General features: G+C 40.4%; 1 protein-coding gene across 7 annotated transcripts in view; it reads right to left on the reverse strand.

The window, feature by feature from the left end:
* Positions 1-4,467: 4,467 nt before the first annotated feature.
* The window catches only part of SLC8A1 (solute carrier family 8 (sodium/calcium exchanger), member 1), a 68,856-nt gene continuing 56,106 nt past the window's right edge, over positions 4,468-17,217 (reverse strand). For all 7 annotated transcript variants that reach the window (XM_006755941.2, XM_015558884.1, XM_006755940.2 and 4 more), the window contains one exon: positions 4,468-7,967. In XM_006755941.2, coding sequence (XP_006756004.1) covers positions 7,591-7,967 — 377 coding nt within the window. In that variant the 3' untranslated portion in view covers positions 4,468-7,590. The remainder of the gene's footprint in view (positions 7,968-17,217) is intronic.

Consider the following 17,217-nt stretch of genomic DNA (forward strand, 5'->3'; position numbering starts at 1 on the left):
AATGGTGGAACGGGGTAGTTTGCCTGTTTGTAAAATCTTGGCAGTTCAGTTGGTTCAGTTGAAAAATATCTAAGCTAAACTACAACTCGTGGAGGTGCTACATGGTGGTAGACGATCAGGTATTTTGGCAGAACGGGGTGGGATTCCTATTCCTTTTCTCCCAACATGCAAAATATATTTCTAGATAACGTCAGCTGATGTATGGGAGCTGGCCTGCTTGGTGCTGTTTTCATGAAAAATACAAAAATCTTATCCTTTTAATCCCCCACGGTTTGACTAGACAAGGATATTTTTCAACACCTTCGCAAAGGCAGATAGGTAATTGGAAAAGTCAGAAAGAAGCCCTAATTGAGCCTAAAATCTTCCTATCAGAAATGCTTGCTAAATGAAGGAAAGAAAAATGAATTTCTTTCTCTTTAAAAGCTACTTATAGGAGGCTATCTATTCTAGAAGGCTATCTATAATGAACAGTGTTCTAAGTAGTTTCAAACAACTTTGAATGCGCATTGCTAAAAGGAACAATTCAGGAATGTGTTTCCTTCCCTTTTTTTCCACCTAAAAAAGAGGTCTGATAAAATGGAATAGTAACCTAACATGGGCTTTTAGAGCTGTCCTAGACACCCCAAAAATGCAGTTCTAGTTATTTGACATTCATCACCTATTTTTGTGTTTATATTTGTATCTCCATGCTTGAGGGAGAGTGGGATAGAGGAGATTTAATGCTGAAACCCTGGCTGATTCTCATAGAAATAATCTTTAAACTAGCATTTCAAATCTTTGTTTGTTTGTACACTGGCTGAAATGGCCCTTTTTGGTAGAAAGAAGTTAGCAAACAATAGCTCTACCTGCTGTGGATGGAAAGGCCAGTGTTTCAGAGCATTTTCATTGTGATAGGTCTGCCTGGGCTTTACTGTTTATTTGAGCCAGACTCAGGCTCAATATCCCATCTCAGGTATTGTTTTAAATATGTCCACAACAACATCAAAATGGAATCAGCCATGTCCTGGTCTGGTATCTCAGTTGGTTAGAGCATCATCCTGATATGCCAAGGTTGTAGTTTTGATCCCTGGTCAGGGCACATGCAGGAATCAACCAAAGCATGCATAAATAAATGGAACAAATCAATGTTTCTCTCTCTCTCTCTCTCTCTCTCTCTCCCTCCCTCTCTCCCTCCCTCACTCCCTCCCTTTCTAAAATCAATTAAAAAGATGAAATCAGCCATTTATAAACGAAATTGTCAAGGTATTAAGTTATGAAATTTAGAAAGTTCATGGCTTAAAAATTATTGAAGGCATTTTTATGAGGTCTGATATATTTCACATAACTTAGTTATATGAAAAGGTGCACCAAAAGCATACTTTTGGTTTTGGCAACAACAACAAAAATTATGTATACCCAGCATAGTTTTTATGTAAAAATCAGAGAAGAAAAGTTTACGTTTTACTGCTGTTGCTAGAAACTGGGACTCTGTCTTCCTTAATGGGAATGACATTCAGTATCTTAGACAAGGATAGTCTGTGATGAAACATTGATGCATTTTCTTTTTGTTAATTCATTTTAAAATATGTTCTTGATAAACACACAGATAATTCTCATCCCAATCATTGTTTTACCATATTACTCAATTATATGAGCATTAATGAAAATGTGAAATCTTGAAAGATTACTACTTTGGAGTATTTCCAAAGTTTAGTGTTAAGATGAGTATAGGAAGGTAGAAAGATACCTATAGAGAAATTTATTTTTATCAAAACTAGACATGTGGGTCATATCACTTTTAAACATTTATGTAATTTAGTTTCATTTTTAGGTGAAATATTTTGACAAGTGGTTATATATTGGTTATTTAATAGAATTGTTCCTTTCCACTTGGAAAGAATGGGATCTTCACATTCAATCACATTTTTAGGAAAATCTCCTCAGAGAATTTATTGTCCTATCACGAGGCTTCCAGGGGTCAATATAGTAATATTGTAATAATTATGTAAGGTGCCAGTTGGACACTGAAAATATCAGGGCAAACTCTTTTTAAAGTATATGATTACCTAACTACTGTGCTGTGCACCTAATACAAAATAATTTAAATATAAACAGTTATTGACCAGTATTTTAAAAATTAAAAATATTCCCGTAAATTAAAAGTGGGTTGTTCCAACTTGAGAATATAGGGCAAGGTCTTTGAAAATCTTCTAGGTGAATAAATAATTTCTAATACAGAGTGGCTATAAATCAATTTTCCCCAATATACTCTTAGATTTGGCTCAGTGGCTTTGTCTTTGTCGCCCACAAAGTAAGAGTATATTAATTGTCAGAATTGACTCAGTAACATTGAAGGTCACTAATTTCTCTTTCGGTGTGTTTGGTTATTAATGTAAATTTTCCTATCATTTGTATATTCCTATTTCTTGGAGGCATAGAAGCCATATATGGTTTTTCTGTGTTTACTTCACTTTTGAGGGTGTATGTGAGGGTCCTTATCCCCAATCCATACCCACATATATTGATAGGAATGGCAAGATAGATGGGTCCTGAAACATGAATAATGTTGGCTTTATTCTTCTTTGCATCAATCTGTTGTAGTGTGTAGCTGTAGGGTATACTCAATCACTAGAGCAGGGGTGGGCAAACTTTTTGACTCGAGGGCCACAATGGGTTCTTAAACTGGACCGGAGGGCCGGAACAAAAGCATGGATGGAGTGTTTGTGTGAACTAATATAAATTCAAAGTAAACATCATTACATAAAAGGGTACGGTCTTTTTCTTTTTTAGTTTTATTCATTTCAAATGGGCCGTAGTTTGCCCACGGCTGCACTAGAGTATAGCATGGCATTTCTATAAAAGATAGTTTTCTAGATGGAATGTCACCATATTTAATTTTTCCTATGACAAATTCACTTTCAGAGAAACATGTCCATGAACCCTTTCCCACTGCTGAGAGGTAAGAGTGAGCATTATTAAGGATAATGAATATAATACAAGTAGCTATGGAAAAATTACAAAGGTCGGAAGCAGGGAAAAGAAAGATTACGACTGCATATTCCCCAGGGGACATGTCTCTGGATTTTTGAAAAAGGCCAAGACTGCATGATTCTAAAGAACGTGATCAGGTCAAGCATCTGTGAAGCACAGCAATGATTACATACACATAGACCAGGCGATTCTGGGCAATCCTGCAAAGACATCGGTCATAGATTTAACCAAACAGTCATGTTGCTGTTTGAAATAATGATTTTTCCTAAAAAATAAGTAAATAAAATAAAAAAATAATTTATGCAATGACCACTGACTTAAATGTTCCATATGAAGGGATTATTAAACCAGAGGATTTTTGACAAAACTGAAAATTGGGAGAGCCTCTGAGTGCACCTTTTCTGACATTGTGGCAGGCAGGGAAAAAGTCACAGAAAGCTAGATACTCACCATGGCTTGTTGGCTGGGAAGCAGACACACTCTGTCCCTTAGGAAACCCACCTCTCAGTGGTTGCTCCGCCTATAGATAACACGTTTTCTGCTTTGGGAGGAGATTAACGATGGCCTAATTAAGTGCCAAAAATGAAATATCTAACTTACAATTGTTTCCCATTCTTGTGTTATTCTTGTTGGTGAAATACCACCGGGACCACTCAACACTTGAAATCCGGTGGGTGGAAGGCAGTGAATGTGGCTAGAACTGATGAGGACATAATGCTTAAAAAGAGCAGAAATGCAATCCATTACCCCAAATTGATAGGTAGATGAGAATCAAAGCCAATGAATCTACTCATAACAACATCTTTCTTTTTCTGTAAGATGAGCATGATTTTAAGCAAGTCTCTTCTACATACTCTACTCCAGTGGTTCTCAACCTTCTGGCCCTTTAAATACAGTTCCTCATGCTGTGACCCAACCATAAAATTATTTTCGTTGCTACTTCATAACTGTAATGTTGTTACTGTTATGAATCGTAATGTAAATATCTGATATGCAGGATGGTCTTGGGCAACCCCTGTGAAAGGGTCGTTTGACCGCCAAAGGGGTCATGACCCACAGGTTGAGAACCGCTGCTCTACTCCTTTATCAATTACAGTAGGTTTTTACCAATAGCTAGAATGTCTTGACCCAGTGAAGTGATTACTACAACAATTAGGGAAGCAACTAGTTACACACTTCTGATGATCAATTTTATTGGGATGGATAGATTTGATAGAATACTCCATATGCTAAAAAATGATCTGATATGTAACTGTTTTGGGGCTTATGTTCTTAGATGCCAAACAGATGTAGACAAAGTGGTACTAAATAATGTAAGAAAACAATTAGTGAAATGGCAAATTGTCCAACGTTTATCTCAATACTATCAGACAATATTCTGATACTGTGCTCTTTTGGGAGGCTAAAAAGGAAGTACTGAATAACCAAAGAGTTGACATTTGCAAGAGTTGAATACTAGTATATCTATTTTTTTTTTCATTTGGATGAGGATACCACTTGCACAATAATACCTTTTGGGTTTTTATTTCTTTAAAACATGAAAACAAAATATGAAGTAGATGACAATGAGAAGAAGGAAAACATTCCATACAGAATATGCTGTATAACTAGTGATTAAGTCAGAAACAATTAGAAACTTTATTTCTCTGTGTCAATAACGTGTACCATGTATAAGGAGCAGCACAATGAGTGCATTTCTCCCTAAAGCTGTGCACAATACACACAAAATAAAATAATCAAACAAAATAAAATAATTTTACACAACTATAATTAATAATAAACCCTGAACAACCAGAATCATATCCCTATAACATAAAATTTTTAAAAACAAACAAACCCAAAAGCTTTGAAATTGAAATTGACCAATGGCAAGAATTTCTCAAAAGTCCTCTGTAACAATTTGCTATGGGCCTATTGACATTCCAAATATGGCTAAAAATGAGTGCAAAATCTTTCTAATGTTTAAACAACTCATGTCCCCTGATAACATTTACCTGGTGTTTCTAGGCTAGTTTTCCATTTAGTAAATCTTAAAAATAAGGGGGGGGGCAGGGAATTAACATGTGCCCCCAAAGGAGTTGGGCCACCAGTGTGCTAGGCCATGGCAGGTTGGGGTGAGTCTCCAACAGATAAGAATTGTAGAGGTACAGGGCCTAGAAAAGTATTGTTATCAAACCAAGATACAAACTGGGATTAATTGGGCCTTCGCAGTGACGTGGAATACCAGCATGATTGCCTTTCTTGGTTTAAGATGAGATGTCCTATCTGCAAGATTGGCCAAGGACATCTAGGATATTTTTCCTAATCTATGCTCTTAATTAAAAAAAAAACACACAAGTATTTGAACAATTATATTTGCACAGCTTCAATGTGTTATTTTAAAAGTGTCCTAATTGTGTTTTTTCTTGTAGGATAAATGTTTCTATGTGGCTGGGTTGACTTTTACTCATGGAAAGAGCAATAATCACGTTAACTGTGAGCCTGCTGAGGGCAAGGATTTGGGCTGTTTTGTTCACACTTTAGTCCCCAGGTGGCAGCATAGGTCCTGGCATATTGAGTGGGTGCCCAGCATTTAATTATTAATTCAGCCACCAAAGCTTTATTTAAATGATGAATGATCATGATCACTGAGTGGAAAAAGAGAAAATAGCTCTCAACACTTTTTATTTCTTAAGTATCTTTGAATTAATACAGAGGGCTAGGGGTGTGTCCATTCTGAGAATCTTTATAGACAGAGAACTCTCTAAGAGGGGGCCAACATCATTCCGTTTTTCCTCATCAGTGGACTCACTACTTTGGAATGTGGGTTTATCCACCACGCTCTTTGGTATTTTAAAATAGAAAGAGCCATTCCCTTTCCAGGGATTAAAAACCTCCCAGTGCAGCCCTGCTGGGAGGCACTCGTCTTCTCCTCTAACTGCTGACCCCTCAGTCGTAAGTAGAGAAGACCCACTTGTAAAGACCCATTCATTGGTCAGCCTGACCTCTTTCCTACTCAAAAAATGCAGGTACAATCAGAAGGATCTGGATGGTGAAAGAAATAGGGCTCAAAGTAGCCTTTATAAAAAAATTAAAACGAACAAACCAGCACTATCTACCATCTGTGCCAGACAGAGCAGATGTGAAATAAATACTTCAGGGACAGGGCGCTGGAAAAACGGAGGCTCTCAAAGCCCAGGCATGCCTCCCGCATCCACTTCTCCACACCTTTCTCCTTGGCCTTCCTGAATCAACAGGCGGTTTTTTAGAGGCCTCTGGTGTGCTCCACATGGCTACTATTCCATGAAGATACTTTGTGGTTTGCCTGCTGTCCTCTCCATTGCTTTAACGTCCCCCGTGACAGTTATTGCTTCTTCAAAATGAATGTGCAGCTCCATGAACCATAAGCCATTTCTCCTTGTATCCCTAGTCATAAACTCGATAACAACACAAAAGTTACAGGTGAAAAGAAAACTCACTTATGTCTTCAATGTCCGGTTAACGCTGCTGAATGGGAGAACAGTGTATGCTATGCTCTACTATATACAGATAACGCTTTGTTTTATTTGTTTTTCGTCCATGCACTGTGTAACAGGTATCACAACAACATTCCCAAACAGGCACATGAAGGAGGAGCAAATGTTCAGTCGTGACTGGAACAGGATTGTGCAAGCCATGGATGCTTTTGAAAAGAAAACCAACAGATGATCCATCCCAGGCAACAGCAACATGGGACTGGGACACAGATTGATGCAAATGGCAAAGGATGATGTGAGTTTTTGAATGGAGTTGTTCTTCCTGTTTGCAGGAGGAGGGGATGGGGGACCCGGGGAGATAGCTGGGCTGAAACACCAGAAGAAGGGCCTTGCCAATTACAATCCAGAGCTAAAGAGAGAAGAAGTAACGGGTTTTGCGTGTTTCTGGGAATCTAGGCACATTATTCTTCCTGTACCTGTTGATCAGGAGTGCCAGGCAGCATATCTTTAAATATCAGACGGCATCGGCAACCATCACTGCTTCCTGGCTCCATCCCAGCTCCCACGCTTCTTCTCAGAGGCAGCTTCACCTCTGCTCACGGTCCAGAGCTAAGCTGGGATTTAGTAACGTGAAGACGGGCTGCTTTCTTCTTCCGTGCCCATATCCCTTCTTAATCCAAAATAACTTTTAAAGTGTTTGGGGGAAGGGAAAGTAATCCTAATGACTTAAATGTTTACCAAAATCCATTTGCATTTAGATTGGTCATCACCTCCCACAAGAGAAGCAAGAACCCCGATCTTCCCAACAAAAAACAAAACTAAAACAAAATAAAGGCAGACGTCAGCCACCTCCCAACCCCCCACTGAAAAGAAGGCAAAACAGAAAACAAATCAAAGACTTAAGGACTTAGGAACCTGGAGAGGACACAGCCCTCCTAGGCCGAGCTGCCCAGGTGGCCCTGCCTCCACGCCTTGTTCCATGCGACGATGCCCCTGGGAATGGGAGGTGATGGTTTCTCACTTCAGCCCTAGTAAGTATGCTCTTGAAGCTGGATTCCATCAGCAGGTAAGAGAACATGACAAATGTCAGTTTCCTCTGTTCGTTGTACGTATTGTTTATGTATATATGTATATATATATAAATTTACTACATCGGATTGTTCCTTCAGAAGCCTTTTATGTGGCAGTAGGCCTCCAGGGAGGAGAAGAAAATGTACAAGAGCCACAGGAGCACAAAGAGGGATGATGTGAGGAGCTTGGCAGTCCGGGGCCCACCCAGCTCACCTCCGATTTCTGGCCTCCGCCGATACAGCAGCACCCCCACATTGATGAAAGCAAAAATGGTGAAGAGAGTGACAGAGAAAGCTAGCGTGCCGGGGGACACTTTGAACTGTGCCCCGTTGGCCGCGTGGTAGATGGCTGCGATGGACCAGGCCACACCGATTCCCAGGAAGACATTCACCGCGTTGCTGCCAGTGACGTTACCAATGGATGCGTCTGCGTACTGGTCCTGGGTAGCTGCCACTTTGCTGGCAAATGTGTCTGTAGAGGAAGAACAAAGAGGCAATGACACTTAGCCTTTTTGAGGTGTCTGTGGAGTGCTGGAAGCTTCAGCTGTGTACTCTGAAATCATCCCCCCCATCCCCACGCCCCCGTGGAAACCCAGTGACAACAGGGCTGTGATGTTCTCTGGAGGCCCAGTGGTCTGGTCAGAACAGGATCCAGGATTCAGGACTCAGGGATGCAGTGCTGGCTCTAACAGGTGAGCTCGGTCAAGTTCTTTAGCACAGATGCCACAGCTCTTTGATACTGAACTTACAGGGCAGCATGGTCATGGGCCAGGTTCTAGGTCACTAAAGTTTAAAAACGGCTGCTCGAGGTATTACTAAAAGATGCTGTATTGTCAGCTCTAGTTTACAGATGAGAAAGTTAAGGGGTTAGGAGATATTTGCAAAGATTCAAGAGCAAGTTACTGAAACAATGAATAATAATAATAGCTGGCATTTACCCAGAACCTTGTGAATACAGGAGCAAACTCTATTTCACTGCATTGATAGTGATAGTTCTATGGGTGGAGGAAACTTTATAAGTGAGGTTGCTAGGCTTAGAGATACTCAATTTCTTTTCTATACGATTGCCTACTTACTGATATCAAAGTCCTTTCAGCTACCTTTGCAAAATACCTTGCACACACAGTAGTTTTATAGTAGATGTTAACTGGCAAGTTGAACTCAGATTTGCAAAGCCAGCCATGGCAGGTGTGATATGACCACAAGGTATTGTGTCATGTGCTCTGGTCCTCTTGAGATCCCTGGTGTGCACTGAGCATGCAGGTAGTTGTATGATCTCTGGGCTACTTTCTCTCCTTGGTGGCTATTCTGTTGCCATCATCCTTCTTCAGTAAATCTCCAATGGGGACGACACATGGAGCATCTACTAGTAAGTTCATATCAGCCTGTAGATTCTTGTGCTTTCCAAAGAGTGGGAAGGTCACTGAGGCTGCTCTGAGGCTGCTGGAAGTGCAGTGTCACATTCTCTCTAAAAGGAAACTGGTTGGCCTGTGGGCTCATCTCACTGATTCGGACCACTGCCTGTGATAGAAAGCAAGTTCCACTTGCTATTTTGCAAAGAAGCAAATATTCTGTGCTATATGCATGTTACATGTTTATTCTCATCCAACCCTCCTAGTCTTTAGAGTGGATGCTATTCCTTATTTATATTTTGGAAAATGCCATTGAACTGGATGTTGGTCAACAGAACAAGGGTTTTTAAGCCAAATCTGTTTGATTTCAGAGCCCAGTCTCTCCACGCCACACGCCCCTCCAGGGAGACTAAATTCTTCCTCTTCTCTTGGTCCCTTTCACTGACGAAGTTTGAAACAGGTTCTCACAAAACACCCTCTTCTCTGCCCTCTGCCAGGGAACTAGACTGAAGATGGTGTGTGCTGCTTCGTGCATTCAGATCCCACACAGCAGCCCCACCAGGACTATAACCTTCAGGCCCTCCTGCACTCACTATGAAGAGTGATCAGAGCTGCTTCAGGTGAAGTTGTTCTGACTTCTTTCCTTTTCCAAGGACAGGCAGCTGAGCAAGGGAAGTAAAGGAACAGAGGCCAAGGCAGGAGAAAGCAGCTTACAGCTCAGCCGCTGTGAGGACACCTGAGACGTTTATTCTGTGCTGACATGGCTGCTGCACCAGCTGGTGGCAAACAGATGGCACCTTAGGCTGGCCATCAGTGGAGGCATTCCCTCCCCATGCTGCAGGGGCAGGTGACATGGCACTTCCACAGCACACACTTGCTTAGGCCCGTGGTGCATGGCACACTGGACTTCCTGGGTGTCACAGTGCCAGAAGGGCATGAGGTATAAAATCAAAGGTTCCTGGGTCCTCTAAACACCCACACCAGTCATTTTGCCTGCAATGGAGGATCCACTTGGGCCTATAGGGGTTTCCTCTCCCTCAGGCCATTTTTCAATAGCTTATTGTGAACATCACATGAGAATTCTTGTGATAATACTTTCTTGCTTGCAAATGCCTTTCTCTGGATTCTCTAAAATATCAGTGGCCAAAGTAACTACCTTGAAACATACATAAAACACATTTGGGGCCTCTTTGAGTCTGGCTGGTTTTATTTTATTTACCTATGTTTTACATCAGGCCTTTTATCTCTTTCCAGTTCAAAAGTCATATAAAAAAATTATAGAAACACATGCCAATGCAAACCATTACCTTTAGCTCCACCAGAGACAACTCTGTTTTCCAAATGAAGCTTGATGGAATCTCCCCAAATTACCTCCTATCCCTGCTTAGTGCATAGAGGAACCCATCACACACCATATGCTGGGCACTGCCAAGCCCTACCCTGAATGCTAAGCCCATACCTGCTTATGCTGCTTATGGCTGAACAAGGCAAACACCATTCAGATACCATGCCCCAAAGTAAAACCTGAGACATAACTGCTGCCATGGTCTCAGAGGGGTTGTGATCATATTCAGAATTAGGCCTTTTCAATACAAACATGTATGAATCAGATTTCCACTGTGATTGGCACAAACTAAGTGTGTGTGTGTATCCCCAAAAATGTATGCACACACTTTGAATAATTTTAAAGACAGTGTTATTTGAAAATGAAATGTATTTTAATAGAGCTATCAGCTATTAGTGTATACATTTTTTGCAAGTATGCTTCAGGCCAGATTTCTAATAGGAATTTTTGCTTTTAACTGAATTCTAATCAATTTTAGATTAGTTGTACAGTCCTGCCTCCTTGGTGCCCATGACTGTAAATCAATAGCAGGGAAGATATGTTTGGGAGGCAGTATGGTTGGAATTAAATAACACATCACATCACAGAGTCAGGACAGAACTGTTCTCTGTAGACCTGTCTCAAGTTCACTATCTACAATCTTGGCCAAGTCATCTGGTTGGTATGCAGGACTAGGTCAACACGCTTCCTTTTCCTCCAGAAATTGTTTTTTTTTTTTACCTGAATTTCTCAAACTCTCTAGCTATATATAGACAAAGCCTTAAACACCTTACAGTCCTGCCGGTGACACATTTATGGACTGGGTTTCACCCCAGATGATTTATCTTATTCTTGACTCTTAGTGGGGCCCGCTGTTAATGATCAAGTTATTTGTGCTCAGGAACCAACATGGACTGAGTTTACCTGATGCAGGCATGCTTGCCTCCCCCAGCATCAGTGATTACTGACAACATGAGGTGGAGTAGAGGATACAGAGCCTCATGGTGCAGTAGTGAGAAGACTCATCAAGGAGACACTCTCAACTCTTCTAAACTACGGTATTTGGTATTTGTATGTTCTTGGGCAAGACACTTCACTTGGTTAGGTTCTGGTTTCCACAGCTGGTATTTAGACTAGAACATCTGTAAGACTTTCCATAACTTGATTGTTTGGGTGCTGCACAGGACACAGAAAAAGACTCGATTCACAAGTATGATTTTGGTGTGATTTTTCTTTTTGGGTGGGAGTTTGTCCATGACCGCCTTGCTTCAGGAGAATGGACTAATGCTAATAAATATCTTCTCCTTTTAAAAAATAAATGACCTAAATGAAGTATTAGAAGATCCTAGGAAGAAAGTTCTCTAGACCTGAAGATGTTGAAATTGTGGCAGTATTTAGGAAATGAAACCACACAGCACAGAGTCATTTACCTTTTAAAAATAGGTAAGAAATGCTGGCAAAATTATTTACTTCAAACCTATTGGCCATCCATCCAATGGAATAAATGATGGCAGCGGTGACCATGTTTCAAACACTGTGTGTAATGCCAATTAAATTAGCACACTACTGGCATTGGAAATACTGGGAGAGCCGCGCTGAAAAATGATTTGGGGTTCCATCCTCAAGCCGCTTAATCAGACTCTCTGCACATCCCTGTATCTTTTCCTCATTTTCAACTTGTGCCTCAGGTTCTTGTTTACACGTGGATTTGAGAACTAAAGCCCTAGGCCAGGGGCGGGCAAACTTTTTGACTCAGGGCCACAATGGGTTCTTAAACTGGACCGGAGGGCCGGAACAAAAGCATGGATGGAGTGTTTGTGTGAACTAATATAAATTCAAAGTAAACATCATTACATAAAAGGGTACGGTCTTTTTTTTTTTTTTTTTAGTTTTATTCATTTCAAACGGGCCGGTTTGCCCACAGCTGCTCTAAGGCAAGCATGTCAAACTTGTAGCCTGTGGGCCAAATGTCTCCTTTATTTGGCCCGTTTTAGCCTTTGAGTTTGACATGCTTGCTCTGAGGCATGGAAATAGAGGCTATTGCTCCACCAGCCCGCAGTTTGGGGGGCCTTTCTGGGAGGAATAGATCTTTGAGTTCCAGGGAAGCAGCTAATTGGGAGCGGTAAGGAGCAGCTGATTTCTCTGAGACAGCGATGCCTTCAGATATAACGGTCATTTGCTCATAAAACAACCGGGGTGTCCTTATCCCCCCCCCCATTAACCCTCAACCTCCCCCCGCACACACACTCAGGGATAAGGACACATTTGTAATACCTTAACTAATAATAAAAAAAAAAATGGAAAAAAAATTCTATTTGAAAAAATAAACCTGAAAGTAAGAAAAAAAAAAAAAAAAACCAACCGGGGTGGGCTTGGTGCAGAGGCTAGGACTGCTTAAATCTAACGTCCTCCCACTCAGGTTATACTATGCGTACTTATTTTTTTAAAAACTGTTCCAGCATGCGTACATGAAAGGCCAAGGGAGGAGGAACAATAAATTAGTTGAACTCTGGCTCTTCCACTTGCCAGGTAAGAAGCTTACCTACTTTATAAGGTTTGGAAGGAAATGAGTGAACATGAACAGCACTCAGAATAGGGCCTACCACTTAATGAGTGCTCAATATTATTTGCTATTTTTATCATACAACAGAGCCAGATCCCAAGAGGACCCATAAGTGGTAAGAAATTCTGATTTGATGTAATGATTCTAAACTTTGGGGAGTTAATACCCTTTGAAGATATAATAATTTTATGGTCCTCTGCTTTTAAAAATAGACCATAAAATTGTTCTTAACAATCAAAGAGATTCTTTATCTTGAAAATTCTGTATAACCGAAGTCATAAGACGTGAGCTGTTCTGGTTTACGGTCTAATTTTCAGAGTCTCTGAAAGGCAGGAGTCTTTGCTTAATGCATGTATTTCCCTCTCTGTTCTTTCCCTTCTTCTATGCACTGCTTGCCTTGCTCTATTAGAATTCAAATGGAAAGATTATTTATGTATTAATTCTTTTGCTCTCACTGGGGGCCTTAACAAGGTTTTGTCTTAGTTGTGATACTTATTTACCCAAGTATGAAAACCACATTCCCTCACTTCACTGGCTTATGAAAAAAGTCCTTTTTTGGCTTCCAAGTGAGGTTTAAGAGATCATGGAATTATGGATGCTGGATTGATCAATGCCCAGTTAGGAGAGGGGTTGTAAAAACTGAAAAAGGGAAAAACACTTAAAAAATCTCTGCCCATAAAAGTTGTCCCTGAAGAGAGTGAAAAAGTATTGGAGACAGTGACATGACTTATTTTTAGAAACGAAGAAAACAGGGGTGAATAAAAAACTCAGGAGAACTCCTGTTGGCAGGTCAGAATACCTGCTTCTCATTTTCGTCTCCAGCTACAAATCAGAATCACCAGGGTAACTTTGAAACATGATTTTTACAAAGAGAGAAACATCAATAGGCTGCCTCCAGCATGCTTCCCACCAGGATCCAGACGAAACCCGGGCATATGCCCTGAACAGGAATTGAACCAGCAACCCTTTGGTGCACAGACTATTCCCAACCAACTAAGCCACCCCCACTAGGGCAGCACTGGTATTTTTTAAAGCTCCCCTAACCAGACTGAGAACAATGAACTAACTACCTCATTTCATTATCTGTGCAAGGACAAGGGCACCTCCCTGTATGAAATAGCTCGGACCCATAGATCTACAAAAAAACAACCATTCTTGTTATCAAAACACAAATTCTTTTTCATTTAGATGTAACTTGAATATTTTTACACTGAGAATTAATTTTCCTAATATGAATCTAAAATTCTGGTATATTTTAAATGCAAAGAAAAAGATTCTATTAAAAGAGAAAAAGTAATAGGGATGCTTTTCCCCAGGGAGTACAAAACAGAGAAGAGAATGAGCATAAACCAACAGTACTATCTGATTTACCTTCCAAACTGTAATTTGACAGATGTTCTAAAAAGAAGATAATACTCCTCTCTTAAACACACCCAGAATGGGATTCTTTTTTAGTATGATGTTCACGGATACTCAAGAGAGGATCCACATTTTCCCTTCCTTGATCAGACCCCAAGCTTCATGGGGTTACCTAAAATTTTCTAAAATCCCTGGTTCTAATTCTTTGATGTCCACAAAAACATTTTGAGCCTTTGAAAGAACTCTGAGCTGGTCTGAGATGGTGCTTATTCTATTCAATTGCTTGGTCACTTGTTCTCTCTCCCAGCCGTGGTCTGAAAAGAGCCCTAAACCAACCAGCTGGGCGTGGAGCCAGGAGGTAGCGTGCTGAGCTGGCTGTCTCTGGAGAGCTGCTGAATGTGGTTCTGAAGTGGATCAGAATCTGTACGCTCCGGCAGGTCTGCCCTTTCATGTTGGAACTACCACCACGATAATCTGCATAAGCAAGGTTCCCACTGTGTACCTGGTGGAGTAAGAGGTACAAGGCTGACTGACTGACTCGAGCCAAGTCTCCTGAGTCTGGTCAACCTGAGGCAGCTGGATGATGAGCAGTTCCTAGTTGGTTCATAAGAACTGATAGTTCTGTTTGGTGTAGAGATATTTAGTAATCTGAGGCCACTGTAAGTGGCTAATTTGATCACCTTGAGTCTGTGCTACTCTGTGGGTAACCACTATTGTTACTGAAGAATGCCAGTCCTAATTACCGTAGCCCGCATAATTATCTTGGTATGGTAGTCAAGTTCCATTTTCCATGTACTGGTTGTATGACCACAGGAAAACTAACCTCCCTAAGCCGTTGATATCTCATCTATAAAATATGGAAGTGTTCTCATTTATATGCTATCAAGATGTCTAAAAGAAAAGGGAACCCTAGTACACTGCTGGTGGGAATGCAGACTGGTGCAGCCACTATGGAAAACAGTATGGAGTTTCCATAAAATAAAAAATAGACTCCTAGTGATCCCACACCTAGGAATATATTCTAAGAAACCAGAAACACCAAAGAGAAAGAACGTATACACCCCTATGTTCATAGCAGCACAATTTACAATAGCTAAGATTTGGAAACAGCTCAAGGGCCCATCAGCAGATAAGTGAAGAAAAAAAGCTGTGGTACATTTATACCATGGAATACTACACAGCTGTAAAAAAGGACTCTTACCATTTGGAACAGGATGGATGAACCTGGAGAGTATTACACTAAGTGAAATAAGCCAGTCAGAGAAAGTATCACATGATCTCACTCATACGTGAAACCCAATGAACAAAATAAACTGATGGAAAAATTGTTCCATGATTCTATGTCTCTGGATCTGACTGTGGAATCTCAGAGGGAAGGCTGGGGAGGGTGTGTGGGTGGGAAGACATCAACCAAAGAACTTCAATGGGTAACCCCATGGACACAGACAATAGGGTGGTAAAGGCCTGGGGTAGGAGGCAGGGGTGGGCTAGAAGTCAATGTGGGGAGAAAGAGGATGTATGTAATACTTTCAACAATAAAGATTTAAAAGAAGTAATGAAAAAAGGTTTAGCATGGATATCTGAAGAAAATTAGGTGCACAACAAATATTACCTGTTGTATTTCAGAATTCTTTGACAACAAAAAATTTTTTAATGATATTAAAATCTTACATTATGGTTTCCTTTATCTAGGTGATTTAGGGTTAATAGATCTCCCAGAATTATGGGAGAATGTCCTTGATGTCCAGAAATGATGATGGTGATAAGGAAAAAAACCAATAGTCAACATTTATGAGGTTTACTATATATGGATTCTCATTTTATCCACAACTGTGTGAGATATTTACTATTTTATCTCCACTTTATAGATGATATACATGAGAAAAAAGGTTCAACTACAAGACTGTGCACACAGCCCACACAGGGGCACACCTAGAGTGCCCAACTCAGGTGACTGGAAAGGCTGAGCCGCTGGGCCCTACAGGACACCTACTACACAAGGGAAAGAAATGGAAACAAGCAAACCACTGGATACAGAGTTCAAAACCATGGTTATAAGGTTACTCAAGGATCTTCATGAGACTGTCAAGGATCTTAGTGAGAATGTCAAGGAGAAGAAAAAGGACCAGTCAGAAATTAAGCATACACTAACTGAAATAAAGAATAATTTATAAGGTTTCAACAGTAGAGTAGAAAATTCTGAGAATCAAATCAATGATTTGAAATATGAGGAAGCAAAAACCAATCAGAAGAGCAAAAAGAAAAAAGTATAAAAAATGAATTTAGTGTAAGAAGCCTCTGGAACAACTTCAAGTGTACCAACATTCACATTATGGGGGTGTCAGAGGAAAGCAAGATATTGAAAACTTATTTGAAGAAATCATGACAGAAAACTTCCCCTACTTGGTGAAAATAGACTTACAAGTCCAGGAAGTGCAAAGAGTCCCAAACAAAAGGAACCCAAAGAGGGCCACACCAAGACACATTATAATGAAAATGCCAAGGGTTAAGCTTGGCATTATAATGAAAATGCCAACGGTTAAAGACAAAGAGAGAATCTTAAAAGCAGCAAGAGAAAAGCAGTTTCCTACAAGGGAGTACCCATACAACTGTCAGCTGATTTCTCAACAGTAACTTTGCAGGCCAGAAGGGAGTGGCAAGAAATATTCAAAGTGATGAATAGTAAGGACCTACAACCAAGATTACACTACCTAGCCAAGCTATCAATTAGAATCAAAGGTCAGCTAAAAAGCTTCACAGACAAGAACAAGTTAAAAGAATTCATCACCACCAAATCAGTATTACATGACATGTTGAAGGGTATTCTTTAAGAAGGGATAGAAGAAGAAAAAAAGGTAAAAAAAAAATACGAACAATAAAATGGCAATAGATACATATCTATCAACAATTGAATCTAAAAATCAAAATAAACGGACAAGAAATCTAATGAACAAAATAAACTGGTGAATAAGATAGAATCAGAGGCATGGAAACATGGGACAGACGGACAAATCTCACAGGGAAGGGAGGTGGGAAGACATTAGCCAAAGATCTTACCTATGGACATGGACAATAGGGTGGTAAAGACCTGGTGTAGGAACCAGGTGTGGGGGACAATGGGGGG

This window comes from Myotis davidii, unplaced genomic scaffold (genome assembly GCF_000327345.1).
Source record: "Myotis davidii unplaced genomic scaffold, ASM32734v1 scaffold151, whole genome shotgun sequence".
NCBI classification, from domain to species: domain Eukaryota; kingdom Metazoa; phylum Chordata; class Mammalia; order Chiroptera; family Vespertilionidae; genus Myotis; species Myotis davidii.